Source organism: Dermochelys coriacea, chromosome 7 (genome assembly GCF_009764565.3).
Source record: "Dermochelys coriacea isolate rDerCor1 chromosome 7, rDerCor1.pri.v4, whole genome shotgun sequence".
Lineage (NCBI taxonomy): Eukaryota > Metazoa > Chordata > Testudines > Dermochelyidae > Dermochelys > Dermochelys coriacea.
The window spans coordinates 28,539,887-28,553,594 of record NC_050074.1 but is presented as its reverse complement, the minus strand read 5'-3'; the positions used below and the strand labels follow the sequence as shown (position 1 = coordinate 28,553,594).

Genomic DNA, 13,708 nt, shown 5'->3' with positions numbered 1-13,708 from the left:
TAAAAATATAGCTTAATGTACAGGAAGTATAAAAATGGTTTGAATGGAGATTGAATAAGTGCCTGAAGAAATAGGTAGTAAAAAATCATGAGAAGAGGCGGTTCAGACCTATGTTTTTAGAAATCTGTGAGTGAGAAAATGAGACAGGAGAGCAAGCCTGAGCTCAGTAAGACTGTCTTGAAATTGGACATTTGGTCCTCCAGTATGTTCTCTCTGAGTCCAAGGGTGATACCAGTTTGCAGAAAATACAGGGTATTTCAAATAGAAAAGCCATAAGCACATTAAAGTCCTGATCTGCACACCAATTCTGGAATCTGTTCCAGATGTTGGAATGTAGACTAGAGGGAGATAATTTTTCAGTAAATAATAAGGTTTGGATGGTACCTGAATATCCTTAATTATTTTGTCCTGTATTTCACAGCAACTATGTTCTTTGGGATGACCTGATTTTACTTGCTTATTTTGAAAGATGCAAAGTGGATTGAAAAAAAGGCTTAAAGTAGAAATTTGGGACAAAACTGGGATAGGGCATTTGTGGTCTCTTCTTTGTAATCTTTCCCCCTGGAATAGTGCAGTAATAGATTCCAAATTCTTAACCTTGTAAAATGGTAGAGCGGGTCTAACATTCCAGACCTCTCTCTGATAGAGTCGGGCAAGAATCCAGTCCCTGTCATCTAGAGAATCCCGAGTGACATCTTGGCTTGCTTTTGAACGTACAGGGAACGAGACCCAACTAACATTACTGAATCAGGGGACATGCCTTTGAAGGAGACTGTAAATTGCATGGGTTTTTATGCTGGTCAGAGGTCCAGGATATGCTGAATTCAATCTTAGATCAGCACGAAAAGTGTACTAGTCCATCAAAGTACTAAGAATAGCTTTAATTTGAATAACTAACATCCACCAAGCCTAGCAAATTATTTATACCATCAAATAGCTGTGATTCCCAACTTCCTCATGCCAATGCTGTTAGCCCTGGATGGTAACATAATGTTGGCCTTAAAATTGCATCACTGTAATGTAAAGTGATTTTTTTCTTACATGAATTTTACGCTAGAAACTAGTGCTTATGGTAAAAAAAAAAACATTAGGGCAAGGTTCAAGGAAGCAACCATAAGAATGTGCAAAGCACAAGTGCTAACATGGCCATTGTGACACAGAGAGGATGTTTCAAACTTAGCCCCTCCTCCCCCCCTGATCTGGGTATCTGCAAGGAAGTGGGGAAAGCAGCTTTGGTTTCATTCTGGGGGTACATAGTGCTAAACTAACATAAATTCTGGCTGCTCTGGGCTTGCTCCCTTGCTGAGCAAATGAACATCTTGTTGGCTTGCAATGATCATGTTGAGCTCTACAGACTTGAACTTCACACAAGTGGGGCTGTAAATATCATTTGGGGTCTTCTCAGCAAATACACCAGCAAAAAGTTGTCATCAACACTGGGTGAGATTGACCTTTTCCTTCTGGTATCATGGGCCTTTCGACAAAGCAAATGAACAATATCATAGGGTGGGGATTGAATTTGAAGGGCCTTGATAGGGTGAATACAAGCAGATTATGTTTGATGTGACAGAGGAGGGGAAGCCAGTGGAGGGACTCAAAAAGATGACATGGTGCAAGTGATGGGCTGGGAGAATGAGTTTTGCCCCAGCATTGTGAACAGATGTGAGTGGGACAAGTTTGCATTTGTCAAGGCTAGAGAGAAAGATGTTGCTGTAATGGAGATGCAAGATGATGAGAGCCTGGGCAGGAGTTTTAGCTGTGTGGATGCATAGGAAAGACTGTATTTTAGAGATGTTATACAGAAAGAATTAGCAAGATTTAGATATAGCTTGGATATGAGGACTAGAGAGAGGTCTGAATTGAAGAAGACATGCTGGTTACAGGCCTGAATGACAGGCAGGATGGTGATGCTGTCTAGAATAATCAAGAAGGTGGTAGTGGCGAAGAGAGAGATTGGGAGCTCTGTGTTAGCTATGTTTGCTTGAGCTGATGGCTAGACATCCACAAGTAAGTGTCAGAGAGACAGGCTGAGATTTTAATTTGGACAGAAAAAGACAATCTGAAGCAGAGAGGTAGATCTGTGAGTCATTAGTATAGAGCCGGTACTGTAGTTGAATTTGTGTTTGTGGATGAGATAACCTAGAGATGATGTATTGAGGGGAAAGAGAATGGGACCAAGCCCCGTGGGACCCCCACAGAATGTTTGAGGTTGGATGAGTCTACTTTTTTCCTTCCTGTGAATTTTCAGAAGCAGGGGATGACTTGGTCCTTGCTATTTAGTTAGGGTTTTTAGGGATAGATTTAATTTAACAAGAATATTGCTGTGTTGCGATACAATGACAGTCTTCCCCCAATACCAAAATAAGACAAAGCAAAACAAAAATTCTACCAAAAAAACCCCAAACCCTGTGCTGCTTAAAAGTTTTTCTGTATTTAATTTTTCTATGGAGTCCTGTAAAATCTGTCACTTATTTAAAACCTCTTCTGTTCTGTTACATAAAATATTTTAAATAGAAAAATTACCTGGGGTAGATTTTTTAAAAAGACATATAAGACCTTGGTGATAGATCTTCTCTTTTTAGTCATATTGGAAGTAAACGGAATTAGCCATTTTTTAAGTGAAACAAAAATTAATATGCATTACCTCAGTACAGCTAACTGAGTAACACTGAGAACTCTCCAAGGCCTTGATTCTGCAAAGATTTATGTATGTGTATAACTGTGATCAAGTTTAGGGCATACTTTTACCTTGTGAAAATGGAGGCTTTGTAATAAGATTTTAAAATAAAATGAGAAATAAAATTTATCAAGGTTTTCTTTCTCTGTTTAAAAAAGACTCAGATCTCTTATAGTAGCAATGTTAATGACAGGATTCAAATCATTTAACAGGACTTTGAGTGGAAGTTACATGTCTTTAACCCCTATTTCATACCTTCCCCCCCACACTTTTAAAGAAGAGGGAAAAGCGTTCCCTAATGTTTGTTTCACAAAAAAGTGCCCAACCCTATAGTCCTTAAAAAATTCTAATTTTAGTCAGTCGGATTTTTCCAGGATAGGGACTGCAGGATCAAGCCCAAAATGTCAACATGTGAGTATGACAACCTAGAAAGAAAAGCTAGCACAATTTAACCTATTTTCTTTTCTTGGAATATTGTCAGAAATGACATATGAAAAATATCTTGATAATTGCACACGTGTATTTTCTTTTTCTTCTAAATATGACATTTTGGATTTCAGTGGATACGTTTCTTGATTCCATCTTTGAGATGGATGTGGTGAGGTTCTCCAAAAATAGAGAATGAAAAATAAGTTTACATAAAGGTTGTATGCATATAAATAGAATATTCATGTTCAGTTAATTTAACCTTAATTTTATAACAACCACAAAAAAACTTTTTACCATGTATGTATAAACTTTAGCTTTATATAATTTTGGTTCATAATCCCTTTCTGGAATGTTTCCATGTTTTCGGTTTGCAACTAAATTGGCGTATACTGTTACTATACAGTAAAAGCTTTGTTATCCGGTATGTTGAAGGAATGGGGGGTGCCAGTTAATCAAAAATTCAGGTTAACTAAGAGTTATACTTACCAATGGAATACCAATTTTCAAAGAATTAGAATACAATAAAATGAATCAAGTATAAAATAGTATACAGGTACTCATCAATCCAGTAGTAGTACTGCACTGCAGAGTGGTTGGTTTCTTGAAGCACTTAGGTATATACAGGTTAAGTTTCTATACAGTAGGTTATCTTATGACACTACATATCACTATGGGCAGTGGATGATGTACACCCAGATCACTACAAATACATTGAACACTAAAACTATACTGAACATAATTTAATCTTTCTTTGATGATTCAGAAGGCACTCCAGGATCTTGCAGTGCCTCAGAGTCATCATTATCAACATCAATTATCATTGTAGATGTGGAAGATTGGGCTGAATCTGTAATGATCCTATGATATACCCTGAAAGAAAAGAAGTACTTGTGCCACCTTAGAGACTAACAAATTTATTTGAGCATAAGCTTTCGTGAGCTACAGCTCACTTCATCAGATGAGTTGTAGCTCACGAAAACTCATGCTCAAATAAATTTTAGTTTCTAAGGTGCCACAAGTACACCTTTTCTTTTTGCAGATACAGACTAACATGGCTGCTACTCTGAAACCTATGATATAGCCTGGAATCTGCTTTTTTGAATAAATCCCTGGTATCAGTTTGCTTACTTCTGCATCTTTTGCATAAAAGTAGAGTGCAGAATGTGTAATTGCATAACCTTCTGGGCAATATACTAGTCCTGGTTACTAGATAGAAGATTTGTATTGGGAGAAATCAGAAATGACGGTTAATAGAGCTTTCTAGTTGATCAAATGCCGGATAACACAGGTTTTACTTTATAAATAAAACTTTTGAGTTACACAAATATATTCCCACTATATTTCTTAACAAACTGATTAAGAATATCTTACTGCACCCAATTATATATTTATGGTAAGGAGTTTATTGAAATTATTTGCTACAGAAAAATAATAGGATATTTATATTATTGCAATGAATCTGTTTTACCTTTTAGTGTATGCTTTTTAAAAGAAAATCCAAGTAGGTATAGGTAAGAAATATGCTGATATTAAAAATGAAAAAGATCCCAAATGTCTTAAATATCATTTTATAAGTATTGTTTTATTTTATAGTGAACATTTTCTCAAATTGCGATTGTGTGCAAAGTATTAAGCACAGAACAAAATTCCTGCTTTGCTACCTTTATATGTTTGGCAAAATAATTTTCATTTGCAAAGCTATGCAATAGTCATTCTTTTCTTTCAGTGTGTGTGCTAGGAATATGAAGTGAATGTGGCCAGTGCTTTACTTTTCCTCATATGGGCCTCCAATGAAAGTTAAGGAAAATGCATAGAATATTGTCTCACTGCATTATAAAGCTCTCTTTTCCTTTTCTCTAATTCTTCCTTATTACATACTATAGGAAACTACTTCTATAAGATCATCTTATTTCTTACAGATGAATGATGCTATGGGATTTGAATTGCCATGGGTGTATTTTGTCAGTCTCGTCATCTTTGGGTCATTTTTCGTACTAAATCTTGTTCTTGGTGTATTGAGCGGGTAAGCATACACCTTTTTCATCATGAAAGCAGAGTCCTGAATTCAGTTGCTATGAACACACAGGTTATATTATACAGGTGAGCTTATGTGCAGTGTTGATGTGGTTTAAAAAGAGCTTCCTCTCTTCCTGCAGTTGTGCTGTATACCTAAAGCAGAAACAGTTTACCATAACCAAGACATAGTCCCTGAAAATAAAGTACAGATACCAAAACCAGAGATTTGTTTTGAAAAATTTAAAATGTTACCAGCATATAGGCTCTGTGTTCGTACTTAACATGAGGCTAAATTATTAAAAAAAAACACTATAAATACCTTTCATTTAAATGTGATGTTTTAAAACATGCCTTCTGTTACAGGGCATAACATCTGCAAATTTATTTGGGTAAGTAAAGAAGTTAAATATGAGTCCACTTGTCTTAAAAATTAAGTAACAGATTTAATGGATATATTCAGCATTCAGAAGAGGAACCAATTTTTCTTTTCCTAATAATATACAATGGAAACAAATTAGAGGCTGATGTAACTAAGTGCTGGAGATGACAGATACTAAAAAGTAGGGCTTATTTTGGAAGAAGGAACACCTATGTGATCTGGCAGCTGCTAAAAGGACTCTGCTATTTAATGAATGGCTGAATCATAACTTATTTCCTCACATTTTACAGGTAAATGATGCAATAGGATGTGAATGGCCATGGATCTATTTTGTTAGTCTTATCATCCTTGGCTCATTTTTCGTACTTAACCTGGTTCTTGGTGTACTTAGTGGATAAGCAGTTGAGTTGACATTGTATATTTTGCTGCAACTTGTAAGGTAGCCTATGCATTTATTCAAGCTTCTCAGTGATGGCTTTTTGTATGTGTCTCAAATCTTATGTCATCCTACCAGCGTTTGCTCTTTTGACTGAATTGTGTGATCCTTGTGCCTGTATCTATCTGCGACATCATGTGTGTTTACAGTGCTTGCCAAAAACTATTCATTAAATGAGGCACTAATTACCTTATTGTAAAATTACTTCCAGTAGTCAGATACATTATTTTGCACACAATGAGAGACGGATGTCACCTGTACAAACATTTTTCCGCTAGGTAAGAACCATTGTCCCCTTCTAAAACCCTTACTTGTATTTTTGTTCAAATGTATATAAAATAAATAGAGCCCTCTTTATAATTACCACTCATGCATAGCAAATATTTTTAACAGGTGCACCAGGCTCTTTAATATATAGAGAGGGTATATTTGGATTATAAAGTTCCCTATTCTGCAGTGTCCTATTCTGCCTTCTGTACTATAGTGCTGGGTATTATTAGTCCCCATTGACTTAAATGAGAGTTGCGGGCAACCAGCACTGTGCAGGATTGACCTTATACATTTATCTGAATTCAGCTGTCCATGTAACATATTATTCAGTGATAAATTTATATGCAGTTTGTTTTTCCATGTACATAGAACCAAACAGATGTTAGCCAAATACTAATGAACTGACTGGGTGTTTTTATCTGTGGAGTATAGTTATAAAACCTGGTTTATGTTAAAGATCTTTTATGTTTGTTTAAGAATAAAGGAAAAGATACTACAGGTTTTTGAACCTAAACTGAAACATTAGATACTGGTGTGAATTATATTATCTGTAGTTACATATGAATTAACAATTGAGGTTTGGAACAATGGCTTCTTGGGAACTTTGGGCCAGATTGTACTGTCATTGAAGTAAATGGAAAAAATCCCTTTAATTTCAATGGGAGTAGGACCAAGTCTTATGAGAAAAAGCTAGAGTAGTTTGTGGTGTCACCAGACCTCAATTGTGTGCATAGCCTTCTTCACTATTTCTCCATGGTGTGCTTTCGATATTTAAAAAATATCACAATATTTTACAGAGAAAATATGTTTTTTTTAAAGAATCAAGCACAAAATGTCCCATTACCCTGCTAAATATCTATTCTGTAAGATCCTGTTTGTCAAAGAGTTGGTTTTAAAAATATAATTTAAAAAATTATATGCTATTTATAGGGTAGGATTTCATTATGCAGAGAATTTGAGGAAAATAGGGAAAATGATGAATTACCTGAATGTCACAAGCTTTTTGTAAGGAGGAAGGGGAGGAAAGGAAAAGAGAGAGTGAATAAAGGCAGGTGATGACTGTCTGATTTAGGCCTCAATCCTACAAAGTCTTACACACATTCTTAGCTTATATATTGTGAACAGTCCCAGTGATTTCATTATATTCAGTGACAAATGTGTAAGTCTTTGCAAGATTCAGGGGTTAGTTTTCATGTCACAATCTCATTGAAAAAGAGGAGTGAGAAGGAAGAGGAAGAGAGAGGAAGATGTTTGCTGCATGATTTACCTCTGATATGTTGATGCCAACATCTAACATTCCTTGTCACTCCAGAGCTCTCACTGAAGTAAATGCAAGACCAGGCTTTCCATGATCCCATCTCCTGAGCCTTGAAAGGGTCATTAGTAGCAATTATTTTCCTCCTATCCTGTGAAGCTGTGCTCTGGGAGCAATTAATTAAATATACCTCCTTTCTGCTGCCAGACTCAGATGCATTGTTAATGATTTAGTTCTTTTTTTTTAATTTGTAAGGAATAGTAATATCAGATCTGATATAATAATCCACACAAAGCCTAGGAAATTCAGATAGACACTTATAGCCAATTTTAATGTTGAGATAGTAAAATTTAAATGTTTTATAAAGCTTGCTAATATTTTAAATGCAGTGGGGCCAGTTAAATGTTTTCTTTTGCATTTTTACTACTAGGTAAAATTTTACTGGATGGGCCAGATATTCCCTATATACTTAGAATGGGGACTCTGGCTAGAACTGGTGAAAAGGTAAAATGAAACTTTTTATCTGCTCCTGTATTGTATTTGCCAACCCAAACATTTGGGATAGAGATTCTAAAAGGCTAAATACAATTCCCTTCTGCTGGCCCAATTAGCCAAGTTTCGTAAAGGCAATTGTTGCAGCACCAGGCATGCAGTATCTCCTGTTATGTGTGCCCATTCTGAGGCCATGGCACATAGGGTAAAGTCCTCTCATATTTAGTTCCCTCCCCTATGCTGCATAAGTGCACTGGCTCAGCCGCACTTTGGGCCTTTTGTGACCCTGGAGGAATGAGCAGGGTTTGCCCCAAAGTAAGCAATCTAACACCCTCATGTCCAGATTGTATGTGACTTCCATGTTTGAGAAAAATGTTGTAAATATATTGTAATACAAATTCCACTATATTTAAAACAAAATATAATGTCCAGACATTTTCTTTAGGCCTGTCGGGATTTATGTGTAAAAAATCAATGTTAGCAAAATCCTCAGAACATACTAGTATTTATCGGTAGAAAACTAATGTTTTTCATAATGAGTCAGGTATAAAATGTGTAGCACAAGTGTTCTTTATTCTTATCAGAAAAGTTCTCAGCGTGCCTTTCAGATTTTTTACCTTCTCCAAAATGTCAAATGAAACTTAATTCATGATAAACCTAACAAATTGTTCTAAACTGACCAAACTCTAGTAGTACAATTATATCACCAACTGATTTAAAAAACATGGCTCTACACACAGATATTTGGATTTTAAAAGCTGAAATCTGATTTGTGTCTTAACTTGCCTTTTTTCCTTATGGTGGCATTTTCTGTAGTGTCAAGTTATTCTGTGTACATTTAAATCTGTCTGCTGTTTTTATCTCTCTTTGCTGTTTTAAAATACTCATTCATTGTCTTTGCACTCCTATCTTATTCTGTGGCCACCTACACCATCATATTCTGTACTGCCTCTCTCTTGTGCACTGCATATTTGATATATTGTACATGTGGATAATACTGATGATTTGGGAGATCTTTTGTTTTACATCTAGCCCTTTCTGAAGGTGAGTATGTCCTGATCATCAATGTAAATTACATCTCCTTAAGTAGTCATGCATTAAAATGAAATTAATAATTTTATTTTAATGGCTGATATTTAAAATGAGAGAACTAACACAGAGAGGCCTCTATACCTAGTAAACATTTTAATTTTAAGACACAAGCTGACAAGAGAGGATTTGTTCTAAATATTCCCTCCAATAGTAAACTTCAGTAGGGATTCACAAATAAAAATTAGATCAGCATAAACCATTTTCCAGTAATTCACCTTATCAAAAGTCTAGCATTTGTTTTCTCTTTATGAACCACTGGTCCTGACTGTGTCTTTCTCAAAGTGAAATCTCAATGGCAAAACTATTTTAGTTGCATGATATTACTACAAACAAAGGCTGGTTTGTTCTCATCCCTGTACAGGTGCATAAGGGATTGATGGCAGAAACATTTTCCATCTTGCACCTCTGTGCTTGAACTATGCATGATCTACTTGGGGAGAATGCAAAGGGTGGGAGAGCTGCCCCTCAAGTACAATGCCTTGCAGCCCAGGAAAGAGTTATTGCTGAGTCAGTCAAAATTCTTCCCTTGGCTTTTACTGCAGTGTGACCATTCTGCACTCTCTCCACCACTGGATGCAGATTAAGGCCACAATCTGCCCCTAAATATACATACTGTCTGAGTAAGGTAATAGGATCAAACCTACCAACCCCTGTTTTATCTTCCAGACAAGGTACTTTCTTGTCTTTCAGATACAGATAATACAAAGAAGAATCATAAAAGTAAAGATCTGATGTTAAATGTAGTTTAAATAACTGGCAGTACAGGTGAGACTAAGTCATACAAGGTCTGATCCTACAGTCAGTTCAAGATTTGCTTGAGTAAAGACTGCTGGTTAGGACTCATAGCTAAGCAGCTTTTGTGTATTTTACCTAAGAAAAGTTTGTGGCTCACTTCTTCGTGTTCAGTATGTATCGCATGTATTAAATGGTCACACAACACCTCTGTTCAGCATATGAAGGTGCAACAACCATTAAGAAGGCAGTCAGATGATTGAGTCATGTACTATACAGCTCTAATACATTGTTTGGGATAAAACTAACTAGTTTTTCAAATAAGAGAATGTAGAAATCAGCAATGAATCAGGGCAAGAATAAATGGTGCCACACAGGTTTAATATTTTTGAATAGAGATAATGTGGTGCTCAGTCAATATTGGAGACTTCATAGTAGTAAAATGTCAGAAGTAAGTAGAGCTGAGCAGTTACTGCAAACAAATCCCCATGAGTATTTGCTCACATTTTTAAATGACTGTTTATCGGCCATGCCTATGCCATTTTAGTGTTCACTTTCAACGAATATTTGGGCGTTCAATCTTAATGCCACAAATATTTGCAGAAAGAGAATTTCAGAGTTGCTTATGCATGTAAACACTGCGACTGGACTTTAATTTGCCCATGTGAATATTCATATAGCACACTTAAATCTTTCAAGATACAAGAGCAATACCCTGAGATTTGTCTGACCAACCACAATTAACCAGAATAGCCTGATTGGTGAATGGTGTGTCTTGAATTCTCCAACAGAACTGTTCATTATGCATATCTAATATCTAATAAAAATGGCAAAAAAAACCCAACCCCAGAATAATTTCAATAACAAATACATTCAAGGAAATTGCAATCTGCCACCAGGTATCCTGTGGGTGGAAAAGTAGGCTAGGTTCATCAGATAAATTATTCATAGTGAATCATTCACTCAGCTCTAGAATTTAGGAGTAAGAATCAGGAAAAAAGATACATAGGTATGCAATAATTATTTTGCTGTGACTTTTGTGGGCCAAGTTCAGATGTGATTTGTAAAGCAGTGTAAATTAGACGGTCTTAGTTTCAGCTACATTTCTTCAGACATAGAAGTTAAAGTAGGATAGCAGCCAATGCAATGTTCAGCTTACATATTTTTCTGACTCTTTGGGTAGAGATAGGTTTAGTAAGTAGGTGCATAACTGTAAGGGAATCTAACCACTTAAGAGAGTCTTACACTCAACTCAGCAGGGTTCAGCTGGAAGCCACACCTGAAAGTAATTAACAAGTGAATTCTAACTCTGCTTTTGGCTGCAGGCTGCTGTTTTCATTGGGATTATTGTTCGTGAGTGAGAAAAAGGAAAGTGAAGTGTATGCTGGTGCTTGTTTAATTGTCATCAAAGCTAACATTTTTATCCTTGGCAATGGGTGTGAACAGCAGTGCCAGTGCATCAAATGACATACTTTTTTGCTCTTTTATTTTAACTGCTTCCAAAACACTCACTTTCAGTCATCTCCTTCAGAATAGCCTTCAGTAATCTGACAGGCAGGCCCGCAAACATTAGCTGAGCATTCGCACTATGGGCCACATTTTCAAATTCACATTGTTCTTGCAGTATTTGTCCACAGAGATGCTTACCTGAAACCGAGGAGGGCTTAGCTGCTACAAAGCTGGTCTTTACCCACCTTTGCATTCCCCTTATCATAGCCGTGGAGCCAGGGGAGCTACTCAGGCCAGGGGCTGACCACTTTTTGATTGGGCTAAACGAGAGTGGTGCTGAGACCTCATGTGCCTGGTTGCAGTGCCATTCACTCATATTTGGAGAGGGTGGGGCGGGGGTCAGACTGTTGTAGGGGAGTGGAGGGATGCCTAAGCAGGGAAGAGGAGATCAGTTCGGGGAGAGGGGACAAATCTGTGCTCCACAAAAACTTTAAATGGTGCTCTGAAGCCCATGCCCTTATCCTAGTATGATCTGTCTTGGACCCCCTTGCATAACCTCTAGGGCCTGACGGTACCCAGAATTCGCTATTGTATCAGGATCTGTGGTCATGCTTTCTTTTGCTAGGTGTGTCCACAGGGCCAGACGCAGGGAGGTGGGTGTGAGGTAGCAGGCACTACAGTTGCTCTGATCCATTCAATGATCTCCGTAGGCAGGTGGACTAGGCAAGGCCATTTTAGGGCAGCTTTACACTGATGGAGCAGCACAGAGTAGTCCTATCACAGCTGAGGAGCTGGCCTTCAAGATCCAATTCTGAGAGATACTGAAGGTCTCCAGAGAGGTGCTCAGCACCTCACAAGGTGGGGCCCATGCACTCTGAGCTCATAAATCCCATAAAGTACAAGGCACAGAAATTGATAGTGGGTCTTGTTTGTATTGACCTGCATTACAACTTAAAATAAAATAGAATATTAGATACATTATCCAAAAACAGAGTGTGGAGGGGAAATGCATAAACATACATGTACCTTTCAGATACCTTTTCAAGTAAAAATAATATCTCACTAATTCAATACACGCAACTGTTTTTCTATGAACAAAGAAAATAATAAATGACAAAACTTCATTATTTATTTATCAAGAGGCACAGCTTTTAATGATGCATGATAATTTATTCCTCAAGACAGTCCTTATCATTGGAGGTTGTATTCTGCTGAAGGCATTTTTTGCTGAAGGCATTAGTACTTCTTTGGGTAGCCATGGGAACAAATAAGAAGATCTTTCAAACACATTAATAAATCTCTGTAAGTTGCATTTATTTCCTTACTTAAGAACACCAAAGCATATGCTTTGACATGTCCTTATATATATCCTCCTACATGAAAGTCTTGCAGGTTACTAAAATAGTTTAAATATTTTTTTGCATCTCATTACTATGACTCTATTTGCAATGCAGTAATATATGTGTAAAATAATTCTAGGAACTAAGAGCAAAGCACTCATACATGCTAATCTCACTTGCATTGATAATCAGTTAATGTAATGTAAAATATGCTAGCCAAGATAAGCATGTACACCTAAGAACCCTTATCTACAGTACACATGGAAAAAACATAAAAAAGGACATTTAAATAATGATACACAAAATAGAAAGTGGCAGTGAACTGTCATCCATAGTCTCCTGGCTAAAGGAAAATGAACAGATTTTGACAGTGTTCTTTTTCTTGGCAGAGCAAAGGCTTAATAGAAAAAAAAAAAGCAAAAGGAAAAGATAAAAAGTACATAAATAAACAAAGCATGCATGAGAAAGGAGAGGAAATGGTATTCAGCTCTAGAACTCTGCAGGTTATGAAGTGAACTATGTTATTTTATTGTTGTGCGAGTGACCATATGGCTGACTGAAATAAAAGTCTAACTCCACCATAATATTAAAAAAATAAAGGGAGGGGGAAATAAATTCTTGGTAAAAGAAAGGGCAGGCAGATCAAATGTACCAATAATAAATACTCATCAAATAGTTTTAGCCGTCTGCAACCTCAATCTAAACTACAATCCAATTCCCATCAAAATCAGTGAAAGTGTTTCCATTGTCTTCAGTGGAAGCTGGATCAGGGTGTAATACAACAGGCTTTATTTGGACTCACTTATCTGCTCAGGTTTCTTAGAGCTTGATCCTGTGCAGTGCTGATCATTTATTGGAAGGTAGTTAGCACTATCAACTCCAAAAATGTTATGGGTCTTGAGGGTGCTCATTACATTGGCAGATTGAGCCCATTAAGAGATGTAGTAACACACATAAAAAGCATCCTTCCACAATGTATCTTCTGCTAATAAATCCATCATGCCTTTGTTTAGTGCTGACTCAAAAAGGTCCCTTCCTCAGAGAAATGCATCACGCCTTCAGGTTGCTCACACACATAACAGGACAACTCCATCACAGAACCCGTAGGTCTCCACTTTTCAGTCATAACAACAAGGAGTCC

General features: G+C 36.8%; 1 protein-coding gene across 1 annotated transcript in view; it reads left to right on the top strand.

The window, feature by feature from the left end:
• CACNA1D (calcium voltage-gated channel subunit alpha1 D) overlaps positions 1-13,708 on the top strand; it is a 344,531-nt gene that overhangs the window by 152,707 nt on the left and 178,116 nt on the right. Inside the window, 1 exon segment of the mRNA XM_043518866.1 lies at positions 5,026-5,129. Within this exon segment, the coding sequence (XP_043374801.1) occupies positions 5,026-5,129 (104 nt within the window).